General features: G+C 40.9%; 1 protein-coding gene across 8 annotated transcripts in view; it reads left to right on the top strand.

The window, feature by feature from the left end:
• The window catches only part of SLC66A2 (solute carrier family 66 member 2), a 102,251-nt gene that overhangs the window by 20,475 nt on the left and 53,966 nt on the right, over positions 1-27,810 (top strand). For 4 of the 8 annotated variants that reach the window (XM_069853823.1, XM_069853824.1, XM_069853821.1 and 1 more), the window contains one exon: positions 21,710-21,926. The exons of 1 other annotated variant lie outside the window; for it this stretch is intronic. In XM_069853823.1, coding sequence (XP_069709924.1) covers positions 21,710-21,926 — 217 coding nt within the window. Of the gene's footprint in view, positions 1-1,649; positions 1,881-9,835; positions 10,352-14,112; positions 14,597-21,709; positions 21,927-27,810 lie in introns of those variants that run through there. 3 more of the 8 variants (XM_069853827.1, XM_069853826.1, XM_069853828.1) reach the window with 3 other exon arrangements.

Here is a 27,810-nt window from a genome sequence, read left to right as displayed (position 1 = left end):
TGCCACAAGTGGGTAGTCCTCAGCCAAAATGTTTAAGGCAAAGAGATAAACGTAGTCTGACTTTACACTTCCTTAACATGGGACACCCAGAAGCCCCAAAGTGAGGTGGTGGGATGAGGCCGGTGTGCTTGCTGCATGCTTCTGTGCTTGTTGCAGACTGGAACATAGAGCTCTGTGTGAAAGCACGTTCCTGGCTACAGTACAATATTGGCTTTTCTTTTATTCCCCTGTTTCCTGGTGCTGGAAGCAACTGTGCCACTTGGCTGTGTGAGGGAGCAAGCAGGGGAGAGGGAGACTTGCAATAAATCCACAGACTTATCAGATACTGTGATGGGGGTCCAGGTGGGCAGGTCTTTCTGGGAGTGCACAGCATGTGAGTGGTTTACATGTAGGAGGCAAATGCTGAGATGCATCAAAGTAAAGGTGATCACCAGCTGTTTCTTTTCATGGGAGACATGGATAAACACTGCAGTAGGAGAAAGGAGGAAGATTAATTTTATGCATCAGTGATCTATGAAATATGAGGCAGTTGCTTCCAGGTCTTAAGCTGATTTCAGATTTATTGCTCTGTTCGTGAACAGATACATCAATACAGATACATCAATAGTTATAGTAAAGCCACAGGGAATAATACACCTGTCCCTGTATTGTGGGCTTACCCTGGTAGGCAGCTAAGCTCCACATGGCCACTCTGACTGTGCTGCAGTGGGATGGAGGGGAGAATCAAAGTGAGAGAATTTGTGGGTTGAGATAGAGTTAAATAGGTAAAGCAGAAGCTGTCTAGACTGATTAAATAATACTGTTAAACTGAACAGTCAGTTTTCAGACATCTAGAAATTCTTGCCTCATGTTTTGTCTTGAGCTTCCTCTTGGAGAAAGGTAAGCTGGTGGAATGTGGTTTGCATTCAAAAAAATATTGTTTCTTTCCAGACATGAAGAAATGCCAAGGACTGATGTCTTACTCCTGCTTTCTGGTTTAGTATGTGTGATCTGTGGAGAGCCTGTTACTTCATGCTAGCACATGGAACCTTCTTTACAAGTTGCAGTCTTACATTGCTAGTCAGCACAGTTCATGTTGACTTCTTACTGGGTCTGACTGCCATCTGAATGGAATGACATGTATCTGCCAGGTAGACAACTCTTAGCTGCTGACCTGCTGTTCTTTTTGTGTAGGTAATGCATTTAGTGAGGAAAGGGATCTTGTTTGGGTGTTTCCACTTCTTGGAATTTTGGTTAGCACAATGATATTGAACAGATTCCTGCTGAATTCAGGCTTTGGGTTGGAGTATACGTATTTTATCTTCTTTTAGGATGAGACTAAGATTGGCAGGTGGAGTGGTAATGCCCTGTAATGGAAAAATGTTTTCAGCTCTGCAAGCCCTTATGGTCTTAAACAGAAGCAGTGAGCTTCAAGCTCCATTCAGTTTGGAAGCTACTTTTGTCCGAGTTTAACTTGTTATCAGTTAGACCAGTTAACTGAGAAGAACGTTTGCCACCTGTCAGGTCATTGTCCCTTGTGGGACAGAGAATGGGATAACTGCACACCATAAAATGTGATGGATGTGTTGCATTTCAGGAAATGTTTTTAGCATGCAAGAAAGTTAGTTCTAGATTGCCCAAAAATTTTTATAACCATTGGTGAACTTTAGCTTCCAGGCTTGTCATTTGGCAACTTGACAGAAAAAGATTCCTCCTTGAGGCTTCCACTCAGAGGTGGTACCTTTGACAATGAAAATTACCTGGCCAGTAATGTTTTTCTCCTATGAGTTTGTATATGGGAGTTGATGTATAATGGTTGTTACATATTAGCCATGCATTTTCCACCAGGCAATTTGATACACTGAGTGAATATTTTACATTCAGTAGTAAATATAAGTAGCACTGAACTTTGTGAGCTGTATCGGAAGGGTCATTGTAAAAAGTTGTTTTGTTTTGTTTATTTTTTCCAAAAGGCTCAGGAAAGTGGAGTTGTCACCCTCAACTTCTTTTAGTTTAATGCTTTGGAGGTTTCAGTTTAAGGGCTGAAAGGGTTATTCTTATGTGTAGTGTGGGCAATAACATTTTACTTCTATATTATTGTAGTGCACAGTAACTTGTAGTTAAACTGGTTCATCATCATAATTTAAAAGTCTACCCACTGTTGATCTGAAAGGTCCAAAGTACCAATTGGTAAAGTGAAATATCCTCAGTTTTTAAATGTTAACAGGTTAGTTCTGGACAGGAGACTGGACAAGATGTCCTGCAGAGGACTCTTCCAATCTAAGCTACTGCAAGATTCTAAAAAAAATGTTCTGCCAATCGTTTACTGTGTGACCACTACAAACAATTTGAAAATACAATCCTTTTGTTCCTTTTACTTCTCCATTTGGCAGTAGGGTATATATTTTATTAGCTAGAGAGAAATACTTGTATGATAATCTGAAACACTATGTTCTTAATCTTGTCAGCTGTATTAGCTTTGTAATGTTTTGCATCACATGTTAATTCTTCTCACACCTGTTATGTGGTGGTAATCAAACAATATACATCATCTGTATCCCTAAAACAGGGAGTTGAGAAGGTGTTACGTGTGTTTACTATTGATCACAGCAGAGTACTTGCAGGATGGTGTTATGTTTTGGAGACTAGAACATTTTAAAATTATTGTTTAGTCCCCTTTAAGTGTTCAGCTTACAGCCAGTAGAGAAAATGGCCAGCCAGAGACTTGTAAAATCTCTACTGAGTCTGAAGTAAGACATTATTTGGTGGTAGAACAGTATGGTCAGACCTGAGTTACGTGCCTTCTAACCCTTCCTTTGCACCAGCCTTGTGACTTTGGAATGGCTTCTACAGGAAAATGGAACCAGGCCATTCTTTTCATTTACTTCCAATGCAATTCACAGGACTTACGTGCTTAATGCATCTCCTGAAAGCCTACCCACTACAAGGAGAAAGAGCTGGGAGAAAGGTGGTTGGATGGGGATGGACAGGCAGGGTGCGGATGCAGGTTAGGTAGAGTGAGTGAGGAGGCCTCTCCTTTGCCATGCAGAATGAAGTGCACACTGCAGTGGCTGGGTGAACTGGGAAGGAGTACAGCCTTTGTTCTCTCAGCCTGTCTGTTTAAAAAAAAAAAAAAAAAAAAAGGGCAGGGGAAAGAAAAAGTCCTATCTGCTACCAGGAAACTCTAGTTTTAATCTTAAATTGAGGGAAAACTGTCCTTTAACGCTGGGAGAAAAGAGGGTGGTGTTCAGGTTGGCAGTGAGACTTGGCATGAGTGGTAATATTGCAGGAGACATGGCTCAGAGCTGTGTTTCTGGAGTGCTGCTCTGGCTCCCGGTGCCCCTACCCAGCCCTTTGGCAGTCCCTGTCACCCTGCTGTAGTCTGTGCACCGACAGAAGTTTTACTTGTGGCACAAGCACCTCTTCTCGTCCGTGATGTGGTGGGGAAATAAACCTGTAAATTAAATGTAAATTTTGCTGCTGTTGCGTGAGGAGGGAGAGCTCGTAGCAACATCTCGCCACATGAGGGTGCTCTTGTGTTTCCAATTCTTGCCGGCTGGACTACTCAACTGGAACCTTGGAGAGGAGTCTAATCTTGCTTTTAGGGCTGCGGTGGTCACTATAGAAATAGTGAATCACAGAATCACGGAACAGTAGGGGTTGGAAGGGACCTCTAGAGACCATCTAGTACACCCCTCCCTTCTAAAGCAGGTTTATCTACAGCAGGTTGCACAGGTTCGCATTGAGGCAGATTTTGGATATCTCCAGAGAAGGAGACTCCACAACCTCCCTGAGCAGCCTGTCCCAGTGCTCCGTCACCCTCACAATAAGGAAGCTTTTCCTCCTGTTCAGGTGGAACTTCCTGTGTTTCAGTTGGTGCCTGTTGCCGCTTGTCCTGTCACTGGGCACAACTGAAGAGAGTCTTGCCCAGTCCTCTTGACACCTGCTCGGTAGATATTCATAAGGTCCTCTTTCTGTCTTCTCTTTTCCAGACTAAACAGACCCAGGTCTCTCAGCCTTTCCTCATACAAGTGGTTCTCCAGTCACCTAATCATCTCTGTGGCCCTCTACTGGACTCTCTCCAGTAGTTCCTTGTCTTTTTTGAATTGGGGAGTCCAGAACTGGACACAGTTCTCCAAATGTGGCCTCACTATAGAGGGGGAGGATAACCTCCCTTGACCTGCTAGCCACACTGTTCTTAAATCACCACAGGATGCCATTGGCCTTGTTGGCTACAAGGGCATGGTGCTGACTCATGTCAACTTGTCTGTCAGGACCCCTAGGTCCTTCTTTGCAGAGCTGCTTTCCAGCTTATCTCAATCCCTAGCTTGTATTGGTGCATGGTGTTGTTCCACCTGAGATGCAGGACTTTATACTTGTCTTTGTTGAACTTCCTGAGTTTCCTCCCCACACAGCTCTCTAGTCTGTCCAGGTTTAAAAAAACATTTTCCTTCATGGTGGGAGCCAGAGTAATTACTTGCCTCAGTAACATTGACAATGAAACATCTAAATCTTCAAATACTGTCTGCCCATCATGCACATTAAGGAACAGATGCAGCAAAACTATGGCTTTGGTTTGGTAGATGTGAGAAGCTTTTGCACTTCTTGAGCTTGCCATGTGACATTGTATGCTCAGTTCCTTAAACAAGGTCACAGAGTAATTTGACTTGGAAGGGACCTCAGATTGTTTGGTCCATTTCCCTGCTTGAAGCAGGCCTAGTTAGATGAGGTTGCTCAGGCCCATGTCCAGGTGAGCTGTCGTTATCTCAAAAGATGGAGTTTCCACAACCTCTTTGTCACTTGTGCCAGTGTCTAACCATCCTCATGGTGAAAAAGTTTTTCTTCCAATTCTAATTGGGATTTCCTGTGTTTCCCACGATCCAAGCTGATGTTATACCATTTTTATTGTCTACTTACTAGTTGATACTTTGCTAATAAAAATACTGTAGGATACTGTCAACAACTTTGCTGAAGGCACTATATACACTAGTCTCCTTTTGCTCTTAAAGCCAGTCATCTCATAATAGATGGCAGTTAGGCTGGTCGGGTGCAGTTTGCCCTTGGTAAATCCATGCTGGCTGTTCTTAGTCACCTTCTTGTCCTTCGAGTGCTCTGAAATGATTTCCACAAGAACTTCTTGCATAACTATCCCAGGGATAAGGTTAGACTGACCTGCCTGTAGTTCCCTGGATCCTCTGCCTTGAACAAGATCCTGGATCCTCTGCCTCTTTTTTTCCTTTTCCTCCTTCTTCCCTTGCTCTCAGTCATAGACCACTTCTCCCAATCAGCATGTCCTTTCAGAGATGATGTCTTTTGCCCACTAATGCTTGTGTTCAGCCTGATTTATTTTTTTGCTAGATTTTATGTCCTTCATTTACTTGAAGAAAAGTGATAATATTTAATATGAAGTTGCTAGTTTCTACTAAGCTAGAAATAGGGAAGATTTTATAAGTCTATATTTCTGAAGCTCTTATTTATAAATAACAATGTGTTAATAAGACGATTTCTTATGCTGGATATCGAAAGGCACTTTGCACTGAAGTGTTAGTGCTTTGCCATTTTCATTGCTGCATCAAGGGAAAACAAAATAGAACCTTTTCTATTTAGATGCAAGTGCCGTGCTTTTAACCTGTGGTGCACTACAGTGACCATATTTGAGTGAAAACTATTAAGGATAGCTTTATTTTACTGAAAGGTTCACATCTTCCCCCATTTGTGTTTATTGGGAAATGGTTTTCAAGCCCTAGATGGATGTTTCAGTGAGAAAAGAGAAAGAGCTTTGCTACGCTGCAGATAGCCTGTCTCCCTGGGCTGTTTGCTTTTGGGAGATGACACAGGAAATTGCATTTTATGTCCCAGTTCTGAAGCAGGAAAATGAAGCAGTGGAACCTAGGTTCTTTCTATCTGTAGCCCATGGGAATGGTAAGCAAGGACGCATCAGAGCAGGGGGCTTAGGTCCTCCTGCTTTCCTGTAAGTTCTTGAATCCACTCTTGCTGTCACAAAAAGGTTGTATGTAGTCAGCTCTGTTTTGCCCTCATCCCCTGTTTAGTTTGTGTCTGCCTCTGCCCTTGAATGCTTTTAGCCTTCTGAAAGTGGAGTTGAAACCCTTCCAATTAGGCTATAAGCCAGTATCATGGCACTAGCATGGGATGCCAGAGACTGAGATGGAGGTTCCTGCTTGCGAAGTGACTCTGATGGCCCCCAGGTTGTCAGGCTGCAGGCAGGAGAGAGGGGCCCCAATGGGAGCCTGAAGCAAGCACCCTAGCTCTTAGGTTCTGGTTCCCTGTCTTTGAGCATGCGTATGTGAAAGAGTGGGATTTCCTCCTGAGTAGGAATGGAGACATGTCTGAAATCTCAGTGTTTCCTGCAAACTAAAAGGCCGGTTCTCTGGTCCTACCCTTGACTCCTCAAGCTGTCCATGGGAGCTGAAGGCAGGCCAGTCTCTATCTTCATTGATTGCAAAGGGTCTGAATCCCTCACTTAGACAAATGGGTTAGACTCCAGATCTCTCAAGCCTGGTGATATGAATGCTGCCCTCTGTGCCTTGAGATCAGCACTGCATCATGGAAAATTTCCCTCTCCCTTACTAAGCTTTACTGATGTACTTTTGCAACAGTAAGTTCACAATTGCCTTTATTCATATTTATTTTTGAGTAATTTTTTATGAACCTTCAGGCCCAAGGTATACTGAAGGACAAAAGCCGAACCAATTCACACCCCTCTGGTGTGAATGCACAATTGTCACCTTTGATGTTTGCCAGTTAACAGGTGCCCAAAGAACGGCTTACAAATGCTGGAGAGAAGAAGGTTGTCTATGAATTATTGTCAATTCTGTTCCTGTGTATTGGGGAGGTGGGTGTTACAGAAAATGGCATAAATGTCAGCAGTTAGCACGGAGGCTGTTGGATGTGAATGTTCCAGTAGCACAGACTTGGCCTATATATATAAGTTAATAACTAAACAGTCCTGCTCTGTTGTACTTTTGATAGTATAAGAAATTTGTTTATTCTGAACTTTGTGTTTTAAGTGCCTTTTTCCTTTGCCTGTACTCTCATCTTCACTGAGACATGTTAGTCAACTTTCAACCACAGGTAATATGTCGTCTTGGCCTCCACCTCGAGCTTGTTAATTTTTGCGATTTCATGCACCCTAAATGGACTACTTCAGAAAAGGTGATTACATTACCTATCAGGACAAATTATTTAGATGATTAGTGATGCGACAGCAAAGGATGTGCAGCAGCACTGGCTTATTGCTGCATTCCAGATAACAGCCTGGACTGCTGGAGGGCTGTCAGGGGAGAGACAGGATTAAGGTGGAAGGAAGTTTTTGTTAGCCTTATCAGTTCCTGAATTTACTTGGGAGTCTTGTCCCACAAACGGTTGTTCTGCTTTAAGGTCCAAGCTACCTCCATATGACTTCCAAAGACTTCATTGATGCTGTAATAAGGAAGTCTTACGTTGTAAAAAATTTTTTTCTCTTTCTTTGTGAGGGTGGTTGGGTTTGGAGCTGCCTTTGCTTCATTATTTAAATTATCAATATGGGAAAAAAAATAGTGATTTTATATCCTTCATTTACTTCAAAAAAGAAAGCTTGGTTCATGTGGTGGTGTGTTTAGCTATATAGTCATTACGCTGAATAGGGTTTCTTGCTGATGAAGGAAGTGTAATACCTATACGCTTTAGTAATGATACAGGGTAATATGTAATCCATTCAAATTATATTTTTATAATTTAAAAAATATGTTAAATAGTCATGTATTAGATTACTTTTACTTGTAATTTATATTAAGCCATTTTGGTTAAAAATTGATTTCAAACAGAAATGTGGAATAACTTATTTAAATTTGAAAAATGTAAATAAACTGCAGTATTTGTACTGAAGGTCCATTTTGTGGAAACATGCTTTTAAAGAAAACCAAATAAAGCAGGTATTATTTTTAGATATATTCATTGTAAAATTAATTTACCTGCATTAGAGGGCAGGTATCTTGTCCTTCCGTACTCTCAGTCACTATTCAAAGATGTGTTGTTTGCAGGCATTACTCAGCTCCCAGTTTCTTACAGTTTGAATAAATGAGATTTTTATTAAGCTAAATTGAAAAAGTAAAAAGTTTTTCTTGCAGAAACAGTCAACTTTTTGAGATCTGGTTCCAGTACATTCTTTAGATTTAGTACTTCAGTCGTTAAAACTATGCAGTAGATGCTCAATGATTTAAATTTTCAGCAAACATAGGCTTCATAAGATGTGTGCATAATAACAGTTTAAAATTTTAATTTGTTTTATTTTTCAGGATAAATGGGTTTTAACATCAGAATTTTATTTTATTTTATTTTATTTTATTTTATTTTATTTTATTTTATTTTATTTTATTTTATTTTATTTTATTTTATTTTATTTTATTTTATTTTATTTTATTTTATTTTATTTTATTTTATTTTATTTTATTTTATTTTATTTTATTTTATTTTATTTTATTTTATTTTATTTTATTTTATTTTATTTTATCTTGTTACTGAAAGCATCACATGCAGTCTCTGCCTGCACAGAGAGATGACATAAGTGAGGTTGGAGAAGAAAGGATGTAACAGCTGTTCATGCAAAGGTGCTCCCTGTATCCTCTTGAATCAACAGCAGAAAAGGTGTAATTTTTTTGATGAATCATGAACTTATGGTGAGGGTCAGGGTGTATGCAGTCTCTCTCTAGACACTGGGATTGCTAGAGATCAGCAAGTTTCCTTCCTTGTGGAGGGAACTATACCATCACTATTCCTGAAATTATGAACGCCTCCTTTCATATGCATTTATTATGTGGCCTGCGTTCTCTTTGCTCTACTCTGTGATCTTTACAAATTGCATCTACCACATTGGGATCTTATGTTCCCTCCCATGGGTAAGGAAAAAAATCCAACCCCCAGAATTCAGTTCTGGCAGATTTATTTTTACTTGCACTTGAAAAAAGGTGTCTTGTTCATCCTGGATAATTCCATGGAGACTTGGAAACTAGTGAAAGGAAGAGAGATCCTGAGTATTTCAGGGAAACATATTTTTAATTTTTGGTAGCTGCTTAAAGCTATCTTTTATACTGTTACTCATTGCAATTCAAAAGTCCGATGAGAACTTGGGAGATGCAACATTTTAATATTCAGAACATTGCTCTTTCTTTGCTCAAGGTATGTGAGTTTTAGGATTTTTTTCCCATCAGAATCGGCACCAAACATGCTCTTTCTGGAATACATAGACTACTTTGGTTTTCATACTCACTTCATTAGTGTTTGCAAGCTAACTGCATTTTTTGTGTGTGCATAGTTAGTCTTTAAAATTTGAAGTCTATCTTTATATTGGTGATAACAAAAATTTTCCCATCCTTTCCTTACCTAAAGTAACTTTTTAGTAGGCTGCTTTCTAAATGTCAGATACCGTGCAGTTGCTGCTGGGTAGATTTTTTTGTCCCCTTATCTCCAGTTTGTATAGCCTTTGGAAAGAAATGGTTGCTAGTCTTGAAATTCTCTGCATCCTTCCACCCCGATGTTTTTTGTCCATTTATACAAACCACCATAAACTTGGAAAGACTCCTTGTTAACGTTAAGTTTTTACAAGACTGTCCTTTCTTGTCTTTGCACTCCTTGGCGTGTAAAATCAGGAGCATTTATTTCAGAAAATGCCACATTTTGTTGCTTCAATGAGAAACTTTAGGGAGCTATACAGTTGTTCTGCTGTAGCTTGAGGGGGTGAGAGGAGCTCAAACTTCTGCTGGGAAATGTGAACAATTTATGAATGTGCACCTGTGCCACCACCAAACTGTTCATGACGGAGCAACTGACCCAAATCCACTACTATTACCTTCCTTTCCAGATCTTGAAGATACATTGACTATGGAGCATGAAACTGCAGACACAAGTGTTCAGAGACTTGGTATTCAGAAGTGCATCTTGCACAATAACCACTGCTCATGTCAAAGCAGGAAATTATCTGTGATCAAACTAAACAGCTGGGAAGTTGAAGGGGAAATTCTCTTTCAGGGAGCTCTGTCTTGCTTGGCGCTTCCAGTTACAAGTGCTGTAATGAGTAAGGCACTCTGCAAGCAATTAAGTGAAATTATGTACTGCTCTCCCACCCTATAAATTCTTCCTGCTAATGCAATGAAGTAATTTGTGTGGAAATACCTCCTGTTCGGTCATTATATACAGTAGTATAGATCTGTACAAACTTGATATAGAGTGAGCATTGGTTTAAAGGCTGTGAAGGAAAACTGCAGGCATGTAGGTTCAGGAAACCCCCTACTTCCAGAAGTCCTTTTTTTCCCCCTTTCCCTAGAAAGTTATATGGAGATTGAAATTATTCCCAGCTTCATCGATTTACTTTTTTTTTTTTTTTCTTTAAAAAGTGGGTGAATTTCCATAATCAACTTTACAAATGTCAGTATGCTTAAATGATGTTAGTGGTAGCAAATGAGAAACTATAAGTTGAGAATTTTTGCTACTACTGGCCAATTCCATTTGTGAATTGATTGTTGGGGATAAGGGCTGTCACTGGTGAATGGTCACATCTTTTCAAACACACACATAAATTATCAAAATGAATTTATTTGGTCAAAATTGTTCATCTAGTATGGGCAGAGTTTATGATGAGAGGAGATGTGTCGTGATGTGATGGCGTCATGACTGGGTGTTCCTTTAAGACATGGAAGAAGCTAGGCAGAAGGTCCTTCATTTAAATCACAGATGTTAAAAATGGGAACTTATTTCACAATTCCCATCGGTATGTTTACCTTTCTCTTCATCCTCCCCAAACTCTTGCTTTTGTTCCAGCATAGAACAAAAATCAAAAATACTAATTTCTTTTTTTCAAAACAGGATTTTTGTACACCAGCCTACTCTATTATTCTTAACTACAATAGATATTTGAAAGGAACCCCTATGAAATGGAGTATGTTGTGCAGTCAGTTTGAGATATTAGCATCTTTATAATACCATCCAGATAATTAAAGCAAGCATGTCTGACATTTTCATGTGCATCACAGGGACTAGGCAGAGGAGAGAGGCAAATGAATAAAAGCGCAGAAATCTGACATGGTTGTGATGAGTTTAAAGTGTTAAATTATCGATACTAAGATAGGTCATGCTGAAGTTAATGGAGGCAGTTACCAAGAAACGTTTACCAGGCCACATGACATTATTTTAGTAAAGAAGGCAGCTGCACAAAGCATTATTCTGTTTTAATGCTAAATTAGTAGGGCCAATTTGGGGGCAAGAATTAGGCTGGTAGTGGGTTACCTAGGAAACAAGGATTAAACTTTTCACCCAAAAATACTAAATGAGGAGAGGAGTTTATATTTTTAGTAGGAGTGTTTAGCTTTTTGTTGTATGCACACTTCCATATGCATGTATGTCTGTCTGACTTATGTATCTGGAAAAAAAAGTGTCTTCACAACAGAGGAGATGTGGTTTCAGGTAGGTCAAGCTCAAATAAGGCTGAAAAAGAGATTATTTTTCTTAGGTAAGTTACTGACTATTCAGCAATTTCCCCACAGATCAGTAGTTCGAAAGGGAGGGCAGCATATACGATAGTTTCCATATATAGATGTGTAACATATACCATATCCCATAGTTTCTGGGAGTAACTTGCTGTGTTATACATGCAACCTGGCATTGTAATCCCTGACATGGTATCTGAGTCAGCCTGGGTATGGGCTAGTGTACAGCTTGGTTTTGTATAATAATATTTAGAAGAACTTTTATAGATCTCTGTCATTGCAGTCTTCGAATGAGTATAAGTGCATATTGTTTCTAATATTATAGTAGTCCTAATATCTTCTGAGACTTAAACTTCAAAGAATAAGTTTCAGTACTATTAAAAATAAACTAAACTGTTTTCATAGAGAGTTTATAACTCCCACTGTGGGAATTTGGAGCCAAGGTTTGCCTGCTCTGCGGAGCTTAACTCCATTTTAGTTTTTTGTCTCAAGGCCTTTGTGTGCTGCCTGGTAGGGCTGTGGGTGATAGCTTAGATAAACTGAGCTGAGGATAGTGTAAAATATTGTTAAAATGATTGTAAAAATAGTAACTTGGTACTACACGTTCTTCTTGCTGTGACATTCTCATCATCCATGCTTAGCTTGCTGTCAGAAAAAGAAGTCTCTTTCTATAGTTAGGATAGGAAGGCGTATCTAGCCAAAAGAAGAGTGAGCTTCTCTCTAATCTGCTGCCTCCCTTGTTAGCACAGTTGGGAGCAAAGGCCTTGCTTCAGAACTGTGCTTGCAGGTGAAGGGTTCGGGGATTTATTTATTTAGTTTGACTTGCTTTAGGGTTTTTGACATTCTTGGCATAGGAGATGAGCAGAATCAGTAGTATTTGTAGTGAAAGTATTGACCGCCCAGAGTCATCAAAACTCCACTGTGGTACTCTGTAGGCTTGCCATTTCACTCCCATGCTGTGCCTTGAGAGGAGGACTTCCTCATGAGGTTCATGCTCTCTCTCTCACACGTTTTAAAGCTGCTTATGGTGCTTTCCCTCCACCTTTGAAATACATAGCCTGTTTTCTGTAGTACTGCCTCATTGAATGGCTTTCCTAGCCCTAAGATCTGCCTAGTTATTAAACTGTCCTCCTTCGTTAGTCATCTTGTAAGTCAGCTCACAGCTGCCTTTACCAGCTGTTGAGACAATCTCATGGAGACAGTGACTAAGAACAGCAAATACATTGGAAGGGAAAGAGGAGAGACGAGTTCTGTACTGAACAAGTAAAAGTAGCAGTAATACAACAGATAATTTCAGTGTTGAAGTTACTGAGGAGGCCAGTCTTCACTGAGGAAATAGTGCTATAACTACCTTGATTTAGATATATAGGATTAAAGTTAAATGCCTTGCCCTAGCAGGGATATAGATATGTATCTGTGGTAGTGTTAGTCTGTCTTTTTTTCTTCTCCTAATCTTACTTGCCTGCTCTAGAAGTACAGACCTGGTATTTTCTCTCAGCTGGACTTGTGAAGAATGAGAGTTTTGATGGCATATAGTAAATTGGTAAGGAGCTGCAAGTTTACGCCATGCAAGATTGCCTTGAAAGCATCTGGCAAATGGAGAACTCCAAGAAATGTCCTTGTTTTGGAAGACAATAGTCCAGAGAACACTTCTGCAGGCTTTTTAGGGGAAGGTGCAAGAAGAGAGTTTGCTTCTGGCTCACCTAAAATTGGTTGCACTTATTCTGCAGTGATGTGCAGAGACAGCTGCTCCATGTGGATTTCCCAGCTCAGTTGGCATTCACCGCAGTCTCTGAGCCTGACAGCTGGAGCCTTGCTCACAGATACCATACTTACTAAAGCTTTCTCTGTAAAGAAAACTTTGTTCTTCCTTGCTTGCTTTTATAATTTTGCTTTCTTTTTAATGCTTATAATATTAGTAGTTGTACTGTGAGGAAGAGGCATGTACATGTATGCAAGCATGTTTAAGTGTTTATATAAATGCACACACAAAATTTTGATAGGGACTGGTAATGGTGCCTGGTAAATTATTCTGCATCCTTTTGTAGGACAAAGAAAAGTGTCAAAGATGAGTTAAAGGTCAACCTGATTTTTCTCTAAAATGTTTTTATTCTTTGCTGTGAGACTCCCATAGACGGAAGGTGTGTACAAACCAAATTATGCTAGATATCACAGCAAAGGCTGTCACCTGCATGCAAGGTGTCCAGGGTATAAATATCTTGGTTTAGGTTTTCATTCTTACTTGTACTCTGTGTAGTAACTTTTAAAACTTCTTAAAAGAAGTCCAACTTTTTAATTTCTCTTTTTTAAGGTTCATAAAATGGTCATTATAGGTGTTACTGCTAATTATCTCTGGTCAAGACCACCGTTCTATGTGGTATTTAAAAGTTTTCCTTAAACTAAAGACCTTTAAGGTCAGGAAAGCATTAGGTTGGTGTAAAAATAGTCGTTGTTTTTGTCATTGTAAACTGTGATATTTATTGTGGATTATACTTTTATTTAACTGTGTTCATGCAGTATAAATTTTAAGGCATGAAGTTTGCTCTATTTATGCTACTGGTTTTGTTTTCACTGTTTGTTCCTTTTTACATTATGCTCTCGAATTAAAGATGGAAAAAAAGCAAACTCTAGTGATTTTGTTTTATGGATTTGAAAGGGGACATAAGGCAGCAGAAATTGCTAGCAATATCCATCAAGCATTTGGGCAGGGGACTGTCAACAAATGTAAAGCTTTACATTGGTTCAAAAAATTTCTTAATGGAAACAAGAGCCGTAAAGATAAGGAGGGTCATTGACATCCTTCTGCAATAGACGAGTTGAGGGCCAGTATTGAAGCAAATCCATGCAAAACAACTAAAGGAGTTGCAGAAGAACTAAACATTGACCATTCAACGGTTGCTTGACATTTGTACCAAACTGGAAAATTGGAAAAGCTTCACAAATGAGCTGAAATAAAATAAGAACAAATTACTGTTACAAAGTCTGCTCTGCACTTCTTTTGTGCAACAAAAAGGATTCATTTCTTGATTGTTTGTCACATTGTGACGTGACAAAAAATGGATTTCATACAACAACTGATGGCATTCTGCACAGTGGCTGGACTGAGGTGAAGCACCAAAACACTTCCCCAAACCGAAGCTGCATCAAAGAAGTTTATGGTGTTGGTTGACAGCCGACTGAATATGAGCCAGCAGTGTGCCCAGGTGGCCAAGAAGGCCAATGGCATCTTGGCTTGTATCAGAAACGGCGTGACCAGCAGGTCCAGGGAGGTTATCCTCCCTCTGTACTCGGCACTGGTGAGACCGCTCCTCGAATACTGTGTTCATTTCTGGGCCCCTCACCACAAGAAGGATGTTGAGGCTCTGGAGAGAGTCCAGAGAAGAGCAACAAAGCTGGTGAAAGGGCTGGAGAACAGGCCTTATGAGGAGCGGCTGAGAGAGCTGGGGTTGTTTAGCCTGGAGAAGAGGAGGCTGAGGGGTGACCTCATTGCTCTCTATAACTACCTGAAAGGACGTTGTAGAGAGGAGGGTGCTGGCCTCTTCTTCCAGGTGACAGGGGACAGGACAAGAAGGAATGGCCTCAAGCTCCGCCAGGGGAGGTTTAGGCTAGACGTTAGGAAAAAATTCTTTACGGAAAGGGTCATTGGGCACTGGAACAGGCTGCCCAGGGAGGTGGTTGAGTCACCTTCCCTGGAGGTGTTTAAGGCACGGGTGGACGAGGTGCTGAGGGATATGGTTTAGTGTTTGGTAGGAACGGTTGGACTTGGTGATCCGGTGGGTCTCTTCCAACCTGGTTATTCTGTGATTCTGTGATTCTGTGATTGTTGGCAAGTGGAATCATCCCCTACAACTTCTTGAGTCCTGGCAAAACTACCACAGCAGAGAAGTATCACCAAGAGAATGCCAAAACACACCAAGAACTCCAGCACTGGTCAACTGAAAAGGACAAGTTCTTCCCCACGACAGTGCCTGACAACATGCCTCTCAAATGCCTCTGTGGAAGCTGCATGAACTGTGCTACAACACTCTGCCTCACTCAGCTTACTCACCAGACCTCTCTCCCACCAGTTACCACATTTTCAAGCATCTCTACAACTTCCTGCAAGAGAAGATTTTCCACAACCAAGCAGCAGCTCAAAATGCCTTAGAAGTATCCGTCAGTTCCAGGACTCCAAAATTCTATGCTACTGGCATAGGCAGACTTGTTTCTTGTTGGCAAAAATCCATGGATTCTAATTGTTCTTATTTTGATTTAATAAATTTTATTCTAAGCTGAGATATACTGCTTTGGAATTGATGGTTAAAAACAGAAATTATTTTTGCATCAACCTAATAGCAAAGAAATAAGAAAGGCAGGGTGTTACAGAAAGTGTGGATTGTTTGACTTTTTTTAGTGCATTTTTACCAGTGCATTTGGGTGTGATTTTTTTTTTAAAGTACTTATAAATAACGTGTCTCTGAGCCTTGCGATTACTAATTCTCTTTGGTGAGGAGGTAGAATGGACCTACTAGGACCTGAAGGAGGAGGGCACAATAGTTGCTGATACTTAGAGGTATGTTGTGCTGAGGGACAGTATGGAAGATCAGTGAGAAGCCCTGAGGGGTAACAGTGCTAGCAAAAATTCAGCCCAGTTACGTATAATTCTTTTGAGAAGGAGGAAGAAGAACAGGTAGCAACCTTGATGGTGGGGAAGAAACATGAACTTAATGTGACAAAACCTAGTAGAGGGGAGTTTAGAAGCTGGTGACACCACAAAGCGTGGCAGGGAAAACAAAGACAAGCATTTACCTTCAAACTAGACAAGATATCTGAGGGAGACGGGGGTAATGTTGATGTTTAAGAGGTTTCATTTGACTTCAGCTTCTAATTTTAGGTGCTCAACAGTCCTCCACCAAGTACCAAAACCTCCAGTGAGCTTTTTAAAACAAACAGTCTTTGTATGAATCTTCCTGGTTTGTTTGGGTCAGGCTTTCAGCCGCCTTCTCTGCAATTAAGGTTTGATGTTTTCTCTCTCTCATATGAACTTTGTGCTGGGGCTTTAAGCAGAGTCAAAGACTAAGAGAATTGGCTCTATTGAAACTCTGATACCGGTCTAAATGTGGCCAAGGAAAGATACTATATGGACTAAAGGATGTCAAAAATTGATTTTATTGAATTACGGTAGTTTGTTTCTTATAGGCTGGGGTGGTGTTTTCAGAAGATTTAAAATTCTGGACTATTCTGCTTCCATCTTAGATGTGCTAGAAAAGAAAAAGTGGCAGTATTTGGGTACTATGCATATGTGTGAAGGTCAGGTGACAATAGCCTATAGACAGGAATGTTATAAGGTTAAGGCACATGGAGACATGCTTAGGGACTGTGCAGAAAGGGCTGTGCCGATACTTAAAAGTACATAGAGATGCAGAAATTCCTAGGTCACAGGCCTAGAAGAACGGAGATGGAGAACAGTGGTATTAGCATTGATATAGAGACCATGCAGGATGGTGGATTCCTTAATATTTTTCAGAAGCAGTGCAGTTTGGACCAGACCCAGAAGTTTTTGATGCTCAGCTCTCATTTCTTCTATTTTGTACCATGCGTGAAACATAATGAGTCCCTTTTTGGTCTCAGTGAGTGTAAAAGAAATACTGGCTTCAGACAGCATTTTGCAGGTTTCTATGACTTCTTAAAAAAGGAAGAAAGAAAGGCTAAATGTATCAGTTCTTACTGCCTGTCTATAATACTGCTTCCTTCCTTGTTTCTGGAAGGAAGAAGAAAGTGCTTAGCTGGATATGTAGTTGATGAAGGTGAGAGAAGAAGTTATGGATTGCCTGGTAACAGTCATGCAGAGCCTTCCTGATTTTGTCACTCCAGTTATTTCCTGAGTGCCCTGTAGGGTATGCAGGAATTTCAAAACAGAGCGTTGGAGAAACCTATCTGCTGGCTGGGAGCTGCTCAGAATGAGCTAGGTGGGGAGAGCAAATGCTTGATTTACTGCAGCTGGAGGACTGCAAGTGTAAAAGTCCTTTTTGGCATCCAGTGCCTAGGCCCCACCTCCTATGGCAGAGTCGTTTCAGAGAATGTGGCAAAATTTATTGATTTTAAGATGCTGCTGCTGAGTGTAGTGCTTGTGCATAGCCTAGAGCACTCACTCAAAGTGTGAGAGGTCTGAATTAATTTCTATTGCCAGGTGGGGTTACAAGTCTGCATCTTTCAAGGAGTTGCCTTTGTTGGCAGGCTGGTAGGAGGAGGGACATTGTATTTGCCTGCTGCTCAGAGCTGCACCCTTTTTACAGGAGAGACCACAAGTGTCTTGAGGCAAGCAAAAGAATATGTGAGAGGAAGCCTGCTGCACCGTAGCCCAGTGGTAGAGACTCGGAGGCAGGGCAGAGTTGTAGGTTCCAGCTCCTGCATCCTCAAGCTGTGTGTACATTTTAAAATAAACAGACCATGGATAATAACCTGAAATAATTCCCAGACATGAGTACATCTTGTAGCTGTTCAAGGTTGGTTTAATGACTATTATCAGGCTCTTTAACAGCATCTAAGCCCTGAGGTTTTGGATTCCAGTGTTGTTAAGGGAGGCATTGGACATCTGACTGCTCTGCCTGGACTCCTTTGATAGCATGCAGAAGTAGGCTGTGACAGGATTAGTCAGGTCAGATGGGCGAACATTGTGGCCCTGAGTTAGGTGTTGGAAATCGGAGGTTCTTTGAACAGCAGTCTTCCAAAGCACAAGACTTAGCTATAACCCTGGGGGGAGGAGGATTAGCTACCCAGATACCTGTTTAGAAAGACGCTCAGGACTAGAGCTTGTACAGCATGCTCTTAGGATGTGAGCAGTGTTTTCCGTACAGGAGGCTAAGGTTTTAATTATGGAAGGCAGTTTCAATGGATGACTATGAGTCCATGGCATTTATAAGGAGAGGGAGGGAGTACAGTAAAATAAAACCAGTAGCTTTCATAATAAGGAACAAGTTCATTTCCTTTGTGAAGCTATACAAAGTGCTCAAGTGCAAACTCTCCCACCTCACTAAGACAGGGAATGTATATTGCAAGCTCAAATGCAAGAAGGAGCCAAACAAAAAGTGGGAATTGGGTCAAATGACCGAAGAGGAGTGTAAATGAATGTAGTGCAAGGATGTAGGTACAGAATTAGAAAGGTCAAGGCACAAAATGTGATGTAACTAGCAAGAGAAATTGAGAGCTACAGTAAACAATTCTTAGGATGTCAAAGTCTCTGCTTCACTTTCCCAAAAGGAACTAAGATGGTAGCTGACTTCGTAGAAAATGCGTCTTGACTAAAAATAATGTAACTGTTTGGACCTCTGTGTCCTCCTTAAGTGAAAGTTGATGCTGTGGACTCTTATTGTGTGTCACTTGGCCTCTATCCCACACAAGAATAGAGTTTTCTGCTTGCGTTATGGCCTGACTAGTGCAAACCATGGTTATTTGCAATGCTGTCTCTGCCTGCTTTACATTTTTCATATCTGACGTGTGGTGTGCTTCTCAGAGGAGGTCTTCTAATCTCATCTTTCTTCACCCTCAAGCTGTGTAGACTTCTCTCCAGTCAGTGCACTAAGTACCTGCTGAGCTGCTCCTACCCCAGTATCAAGAGGATTTTCCAACATATATCTCTCATCTTTCAGTGGATTAACATGTTTAAAATGCAATTCACTGAGTGGATTAAAAAAGCTCAGGCATAGGTAATAAGATAGAGTACCTTTCACTGCAGTAATGCCAGCTCAGATCAATCCTGGATGTTGGTGACCGCAAGTTACCATTTGAACAGCATTAACTGAGTGTGGTTACCAACTCATGTAATGAGTTGTCCTCTGGGCAGGATGGGGAGCTAGTGGATGGACTGAGCTGTGCAAGCAGTGCCGTCCCATTTCACAGAGTAGAAATATGTGCATCCAGATTTAACTGGGACAGATTTTAAGATTTTTGATATAAGTAAATTGTGGTGCAGTGGGATTTTGTGCATTTTTGTTCTTTTGAAGGAAAGGGGTGATGTTTGCTGAGGGAGTTTGGGGCAGAAGTCCCAATATTGGTTGTATTGTCTGCTCTCTACATGTTTGGTTGGTTTTTTTTTTCTTTTTAGTTCAGTCATTCTTTTACTTCTTCCTGGAAGTAGTTGGTAATGCAGACTTCAGTGATGTGTAGAGTAAAAATAGACTTCGGTATTTGGAAAATACAGTACATTTTTGGAAAATACAAAAAAAATAAAAGGAGCGCAATTAGTGATTATGTATTAGGTTGGTTTTATGGTAATTCAGGTGTTTTTCCGCAAGGCTATTACCAAGGTTTTAGTTGTTCTTATCACATTATGTCTGTCTTTCTTTCAGGAAAACATTACCAAGCAAAATTTGTAGCAGAAGCTAGAACTTAGTTATAACCTAGCGTAGAGAACTTGAGACTATATAGCATTGTGATAATTTAGAGCAAAAGAGAATTTCAGTCTCTTTTCTGTGCTAGTAATTGATTCTCCTGCTTCAGCTGAAGTCATATGTCACACACTATAGTTTTCTCATCTGTGTATGTTGCTATAATAGAAATAATACTTAAGAATTTCAGACAAAAGGTGATGAATACATTATCATCATGACCAGATTTTTTGGCTGCCTAAGACTAGATTCAGGGACATTAGTAGTTATATAAATGGAAATGGACTTGAGTGCAGCAGTACTGAATATGCACATGAACAGCTGGTGTAGCAGGAGTTAATTGCATGTTTAAGTGTTTGCATGAGTCCATGCTGGCCTCAGCATGTATCTGTTTGAGCTGTGTGAATGTTGACTTTTTTGGTTCCATGAAATTCCAAAACTTCCACACCCCTTGTGGATTTAGTTCTTTCACTTCTATTATGAAAATGCTTGGGGAAATGCACTTGGGGATTTGGTGTACAGGGATGGGTATTTTAAAAAGATCCTTGAGCAAGTAGGGAGTGTGGGAAGAGAAACATAGTGTATGCAGGGAAGCCCAGACAGCTGCTGGGAGAGTTTAATGAGTGAGCCAAGGATCCCGATGCCCAAGGCAGCATGGCGACCAGAATCCAAACTAATGCTGTGGAGTCCAGGATTTGAGGTGTAACAACTATATAGCTATCTTGAGAGCCAAGAGGTTCTCTTCTAGGACTGGAACTCTTTGGAGGAGTGTGCTTCGTGTGTTCTTGCCTGTGGCTACCAGCAGTTGCTAGTTTTCAAGTATTGGTCTGAGGTGGTATCTGTTAAACACTGTAACAAAGTCTAATGACTGTTCCTTTTAAGAAAGGAAGACTTGAACAACACCTGCTAATGAACAGATATTTCAGAGTTCATATTAAAATTACGTTGTTATTTTGCTATGCAGTCAGCGGTAATGGGGTTGTGTATTTTATTAGTCATCAACAAGATAGCTATATGTCTGCTGGTGATATGCTGTTAATGTGTCAAGCAAATGCATAGCTGGTTTGTTCTTTCTCTTAATTCCTCAAGAGTGGATATTGTGTTTGATGGCATAGCATTTTGTTCTGGTGGATGTAGAAATGGTGTGCGCTCTGCACTCATCAGTACCAGCAAAGGCAAGAGCGAAGCACATTTTGCCCTTGGAGTGAGAAGTGGCGATGTCTGTGGGAGGCCTTGTTCCAGGGGTGATTCTTGTCTCTGTCTTGCACCTATCTCAGTAAAGCTGCACCAGCTGCTCGTGGCAGCTTGCCCGTCACGGCAGGCAGCTGTACCACGCCAGGGAACAGAGCTGTGCACTTCAGATGACTTCCTAGGCAGCTTGGATTTAGGCAGCTTGAAGTAGACCTAAGAGAGAGAGAGCACTTGCACTGATGTGATTTGGGGCCTGTACTTAGAATTACAAAGTTTTTGGTGAAAGGCTTCCTATGTCAGCTCTGTTGGGTTGTATCCAGAGTTCTTCATGTTTAATTCCTGAAGGTCAATGCTTTCTCTTTTAAAGTCATCTTTGTAAATATTTTGGTAGTTTGCAAGTCTTTGTTGTATATCTTTATTTAACACCCCTACAAAAAAATGTTCTCCTTGTCAAGTTTCCTAATTTTTATTTTTTTTGTTAGTTTTGAGTTTGGTAGGACTACTTTTTAAAAAAATTTTTGTTATGTTTGTTTGGCTTAGTTTTATCCTTTTTAAACCTTAACCTGGTTTTCTACCTCCCCCAGGCCCCCAAGACCAACAGTGACTCCCTTCCCAATTCTCACTTCCACCCTGATTATCTTTGAGTTGGGTTGGGAAAAGAGATTTCATTCTTCTTCCATTCCTATTCTGTTGCAGATTTTGACTTGAACTATTTTTGGCATTGGAGCAAGTTTACAGACTACGTACAGTGTGTACTGACCTTCACTGGTGTGACCGGTTACATCACTTACCTCTGGCTTGACTCATCTCTCTTTGTGGAAACGCTGGGCTTCCTTGCAGTGTTCACCGAGGCAATGTTAGGTGTTCCTCAGCTCTACCGTAACTACCAAAACAGATCTACAGAAGGAATGAGGTATGGTGTTTGTCTTATGTAAAGCAAGTAAAGGTGTGCAGGTAAATTTCTGTGTAGCATGGAAATACTTTTCTAGGCAGGACAGTGTCATCTTTCTAAATTTTACTTGAAAACACAGCGGTTGTTGGAGTAGGATTCTCTGTCTGTAGGAGCTGGTGCAGCACTGCTGAAGGCAGCGGGAGCTCCAGTACACCTCTGAGGTCTGACCCATTGTCCAAGTCCAGGTGAAATGTTTTAGTAAAATAAACATATAAAATTACTGCTGTTGCCGTTAGCAATGTATTGAAGTTCAACCCAAGCTGTGCTACACTGTTAATCAGCAGTGGACTAACAAGAGCTTGTATATCAAAAGTAATAAAGAGGAAGAAAATACTAGGTTGGTGTATTACCTTCTGTTGAAGAAGCTGATGAAATACTTCCTCTTAACTTCTCCTGTGCCTGCTTCTCTGTGTAAAAGCACATTAGAGAAGAGACCCCAGTCCTGGAAGCAGTGGAGGGAGCATGTAGCAGTCCAGACAGGCTACCCAAAGGATTAAGTTTATGAACTTGAATGAGTATTTACTAGATGGGAGCTAGTTGATGCCCTCTGCTTAGTGCAGAAATAATGTGCATGTGGATGGTTGCACTGCCAGAAGCAATTGAACTTGTGGTCTTCTACTCATCAGCTGTGTCATAATGGCTGGTTGCCAGACATGCTGTTAGCAAGCCTCAGTGGCAAAGTAAAATGGATGTCAGGTGTCTCTAAGCTTAATGGGAAGAGCAATGAGAATTAAGCTGTTCTGTTTAGTGATCTCTTGGACAATTATCATATCCTGGTTGGAGGTGATAACTTCTTAAACCGCGGTAGTCTGTCAGCTGTGGTACAAGAGTGGAGCCGATGTCCCTTATAAACATCACTTTACTGCCAGAGGAGAGGTTGTTTGGAGGTCCTTATGGCTTGGCTGAGAAAAGAAGCAACATGCATCTGTGTCTGAGTTGGGGCAAAGTGGGACACAGCAGCTGATGTGTTAGGTCTATTTCTACTTTAGCAAATAATTCTTTTCATAAATGTAAACTGACAAAATAGAAATGGAGAATAAGGTTACAGTATGTGGCCACATCTGATCAAGGTGTCCTGCCGGACTCCTCAAACATTGTGTAGTTTCTGAAAGAAGACAGCAACCAAATAACCCTACAGTCCCTCTCTGCCCCTCAGTCACCTCTTTCTGTTTAAACAAGAAGTTGAGGATGTCTCATGCTTAAGGTAGCAATCGTTTTCTGATAAACAAACTTTGAGACTAGAGACCATGAGACATGTAAATGGGATGAGTGGCTGTGGTGGCAGGCGGGATGCCCTTTGAGAGTCTACTATTGCCTGAAAAGTCCTTACTGAAAATGTGCTCAATGTCTGAGGTAAACATCCAGAAGACATCTGCAGCTAAGTCAGTTTTGTTTGTTGTAATAGGGCATGGCTGGAGTGAAAGAGTCACAGCTGCGTGCATTGTGGTACTCCTCCGAATGAGTCTTTGAGTTCTTTGATATCTCTGTAGAACTCCTCACTTATTATTTTTATTTAGGTCTTCATTTTTCCTTACTTGTCTTGTTTTCCTTCTTTTTGTAGCTTTCTCGTGACTGGGTCTCGTAGTTTCCTACTCTGTTCTTTGAGAAAGCAGAGACCAAAGACATTTGAAAGAGATGGAAACAAAGCAGAAAGGAGATGCATGCTGAGTAACAGCTTTTGTGGAGGGAAGGTAGTGTATGCCCAGGTGGGCTGCTAATTAAAGGGTGGAAATTTTTCTATGTTTAAGCAAACAGAACTAAGCCAGTCAAAGGAACAGAAATTTTTGTGATGTTCTCATTGACAATTAATCTGATTACTTTTGGATTTAGTACTTAAAGAAACTTAGAGCTCTGTTCAAGCACTTAAGCACTTTTGAATATTTGCAAACCTAACTAGTTCTATCCTGTCACCTAGTAAAGGATTAATTTAATAACATTAGTAGTTGTCAGGGTAGATTAGAATCATGGGCATGACTATGTTTGTGTTGGTTAGAAAAAGGAAGAAAGCAACCTCAACTTAGGAGATTTGGAGTAGCTTAGGAGACATCATGTCCTATGGGAAAAAAAAAAGCGTTATGGGGCTAGAAGATTACTCATCCCTTATAAGTTTTTTTTTATATTATGTGTATTTCAAGATACTGGTATCAAAAACATGCCTCTCCTCCATCTTCCAGGAGGCAGGGATACTGACTGCCACAGTTGGGATCTGATGCTCCTCATCTTACTAACTGCTTTTCCTTTGTAACAAAACCCATACAGACAAGAACTGTGTCTGCTATTTATCTTTGGGTCTCCACTCCTTCTGAGGTACTTGCCTCGAAGTTGCTGTCCCCTTCTAATAAACTGCAGTCAAAAGGTAGCATTCCACATGAGGCTGTGGAAATGGAGGGAAGGTTGGCTCTAGATCTTGCAGCAGTGCTGCTGCATGCAGGTAGGGACCTACTGGTCTGTTCATTGTAAGAATCATATCCTTGTGGGGACAACAGCATTTCTGCGGGGAGGAAGTGTATGCTTTCATGCAGAGGAGGAGAGAGCCTCATCTCTGTGGGAGGCACAGGCTCATGCAGGAACCAGTGTTATCATGCACTGTTCCTAATCCCATCAGACCTCCTTCCACCAAAGCAGGGGAGTGGAGAGTGTTCCTCTGTATGTCTGTGACAAAGCTGTAGGTGGGTGTGTTGGCCTACACAAGAATGTGTTAGCCCTGGGACGGCATAAGTGTGGATTTGCTCCTGAGCGGTCTCCTGTATTGCATTCCTGCTGCAGAGCCACTCTGGAAAAAATAACTGCCCTTCACTGAAACTTTTTCATAAAAGCTCGTCAAAGTCACTGGCAGTGACCCTTTTTGACTATTAGCTGCTGCTCCAGCCCAAGGGAGTTTCTTTTCAGTCCCTGCTTGGAGTTCAGAGTTGCTGGGTGGCAGAATCTCCCAAGGTCTGTGGAAGAGGTCTGGCAGTAGGACTGAGCTGGGCTGCATATCTTGAAATCTCTGAAGTCACACTGCACGTGGTACTCAAATATGCCCCATAGATGGTTGCCTTGGAAGCATATGACTCCAAAAAGCAAGGTCCTCTTGCAGCGGTTGGTGAGCTCCTGGTGTGCATTGTTGTCTTTTCCCTGGCTCCATGCGGGATGCAAGGCAGGATGTGCTGTGCCTGGCTCAGGGCTGCGTATACGTGTGCAAGGTCAGAGGGACAGAACCAGGGAAGGGGTGTGTTGTCCCTAAACCTAACCCTAACCGTAAGGCTAACCCTTACCCTAAACTGTAACCCTAAACACTAACCCTAACCCTAAACCCTGACCCCTAAACCCTATCCCTATCCCTACTTTTAACCATAAGCCCTAACCCTAGTGGCTGTATTGTCCCTACCTCATAACGCTAACCCCAACCCTAATTGCTATATTGTCCCTACCCCATAGCCGTAACCCCTAAACCCTAGCCCTAACCCTAATGACTGTATTGTCCCTAACACTAAACCATAAACCCTAAACCCTAAGCCTATCCCTAAACCCTAGCCCTAACATGAACCCCTAAAACCCCTTGTGGCTGTATTCTCCCTAACCCTAAACTCTAACCCTAATTGTAAACCCTAATGCTAGTGGCTGTATTGTCCTTCTTACCCTAACCCTGACCTCTAACTCCTAGCCTGTAATCCTAAACCTAAACCCTAGCTGCAAACCATAACCCTAAACCCTAACGATAACCCTAAACCTAACCCTGAACCAAACCCCTAAATTCTAACCATAAACCCTAAGCCTCTCTTCTAGCTCATGGCCAGTTTTCAGTCTGCTTAAAGGGAACTTTCTTTCTGCACATCCTCTGTCTGTTGCTGACATTGGATAAAGGCTCAAAACTTTGCCTCCTAGAGACAGCTTGGCACAATCGAGTACCCTGCCTGCGTATTGCTATGAGCCTCTTGAGCAATCTGGATTAAAAAGGCTGAATGAGGAAAATGTCAGTACTGCATTCAATCAGATTATTGTGTGATGAAATAAAGAAAATATTTAGTCTCTCCTGTGGAGGTACTGCATTTATTGCTGTGATTAAAAGCCACGAGTCACTGAAGGAGAAACAATCACCATTTATTGTCTCAGAAGCTGTTGGAGCCAAGAGTTGCAAATTATAAGAATGCTTTTCCGTTCAGAAATGTTTTACAAGGTACGCTGCAGCTGTGAGCTAGTTAGGAACAGGTGTTTATCTGAAATGCATCCAGTGAAATAAGTGCAGTGTAAAGAGGTATGAAAAGAAGAAATTGCATTAAACATATATCCTGAGATATTATTTCCTCTTTATTATTTCCTCTAATACTAAAAATACAAGAAGGCAGTATTTCTTAGGGAGATAAAGTTTTGTTGTGGGGTGCTTTTATTTTGGTCCTGCTGTAGATCTTTTTCCTTTACGTGATGTGCAGCTCTGATACAGAGAAGCTTTTGACTTCTGAGGACAGTGTTTGTTCCAGAGACAAATTCTGGCTTTATTCAAACTCTGTGAAGATTAATGCAAACTGCTAGATTTTTAATTCCTGTCTTGGATTAGCCAAGTGCTGTGATGAACACATGGAGAAGGCTTTATTCAGGACTGGCTAACCAATATCTGACCATCTCCTCTAGTGAGATTTTAGAGAGATTTGAGGAGATTGGGCAAGTGCTGTAAAAATGCCACTCCTGTGGTTTCTTGGGATTTTTTAGCCCACATGAATTTTTGAATAGTGAATAGGTAAAACAGCTCCAGTAAGTTGCTTCCTTTGGAGTTCGGATGTTTAAAAACAACCCCCTAAGCTAGAGAGAAGTAGCAAGAATTGTGGATGTTTCTGCTTGGGCACTAGCTATGCATTAGCTTCTTAACTAAAGAATTAATTTAGTTCCATTGAAGACATGCTAGGTGCAATCGACAGAACAACTTTGTTACATATCTGTGCTTCTTTGTGGAGGTTCAGTAAAGTAAAAAGAGAAGTTATCTGGGAAAGGACTTAAAAAGTTCTAAAAAGAAGGAAAGTTAAAAGAGTATAATGCAGGCAATGGCAGTGTTGGTTCTCCTTCCTAACTCCTGTTTCTCACTGACAGAAACTGCATGGATGAGAGCATAATCAAAGAAATAAGAGTAGGGATAATGGATGCCTGCATAAGAGATTTCCTTTTCTGAGTATGCCATGTACATAAAGCAGACACTGGCCAGTACAATGGTGGTCTGAGTTAGTAGTGCATTGTTTCCAGTTAGGGACTAACACCAAGGAAGCTGCTGAAGAGAGAGAACTGTTTCTCTCAGGCTTTGTTGTTGTAGCCTCCAGATGCTGGTATAATGGTGTCTACTCTTAAAATAGAAGCAGCTATATATATATTAAGCAGTCAGTGGAAGTATAAGAAGTGGGGGCCATTTAGTTTAAAAAAAAAAAAAGTCTCTGTGTTCAAATTAATCATCATCTGACCCAGCTGAAAAGCAGTTCTTCATTACAGACAGAATTGTATAGACAATCATATGAGATGAAGTTATAAACAGAACGTGGTTTTCAAGAGAAAAATTAGGAACTAAAAGGTAAATCTGGGACCCTGGCAAATTGAGAAGTCAAGGTCTTAATTGTGAGCCAGAAATACATTGAGTACCTGCAAAATGATTAGCACTGCTTCAAAGTGGTTTGTACTTAGTGTTATATAGACCATTCCTTAGTTTTACTACCTTTCCTATTGCACTAAGTTAATCAAAACTGTCTGTTACCATGTTTACAAATTGACTATTTTACACTATTACTATAATTTACAGTAGTTCTTTGGTTGTATTAATTTGTCTTCATAAATGCTCGTTCTTCCTACTCAGATCTTTAGTTTTCTCTGTGGGTCTGCAAAAATC

This window comes from Phaenicophaeus curvirostris, chromosome 3 (genome assembly GCF_032191515.1).
Source record: "Phaenicophaeus curvirostris isolate KB17595 chromosome 3, BPBGC_Pcur_1.0, whole genome shotgun sequence".
Lineage (NCBI taxonomy): Eukaryota > Metazoa > Chordata > Aves > Cuculiformes > Cuculidae > Phaenicophaeus > Phaenicophaeus curvirostris.
The sequence above is the reverse complement of the archived record's forward strand: the minus strand, read 5'-3'. Positions and strand labels throughout refer to the sequence as shown.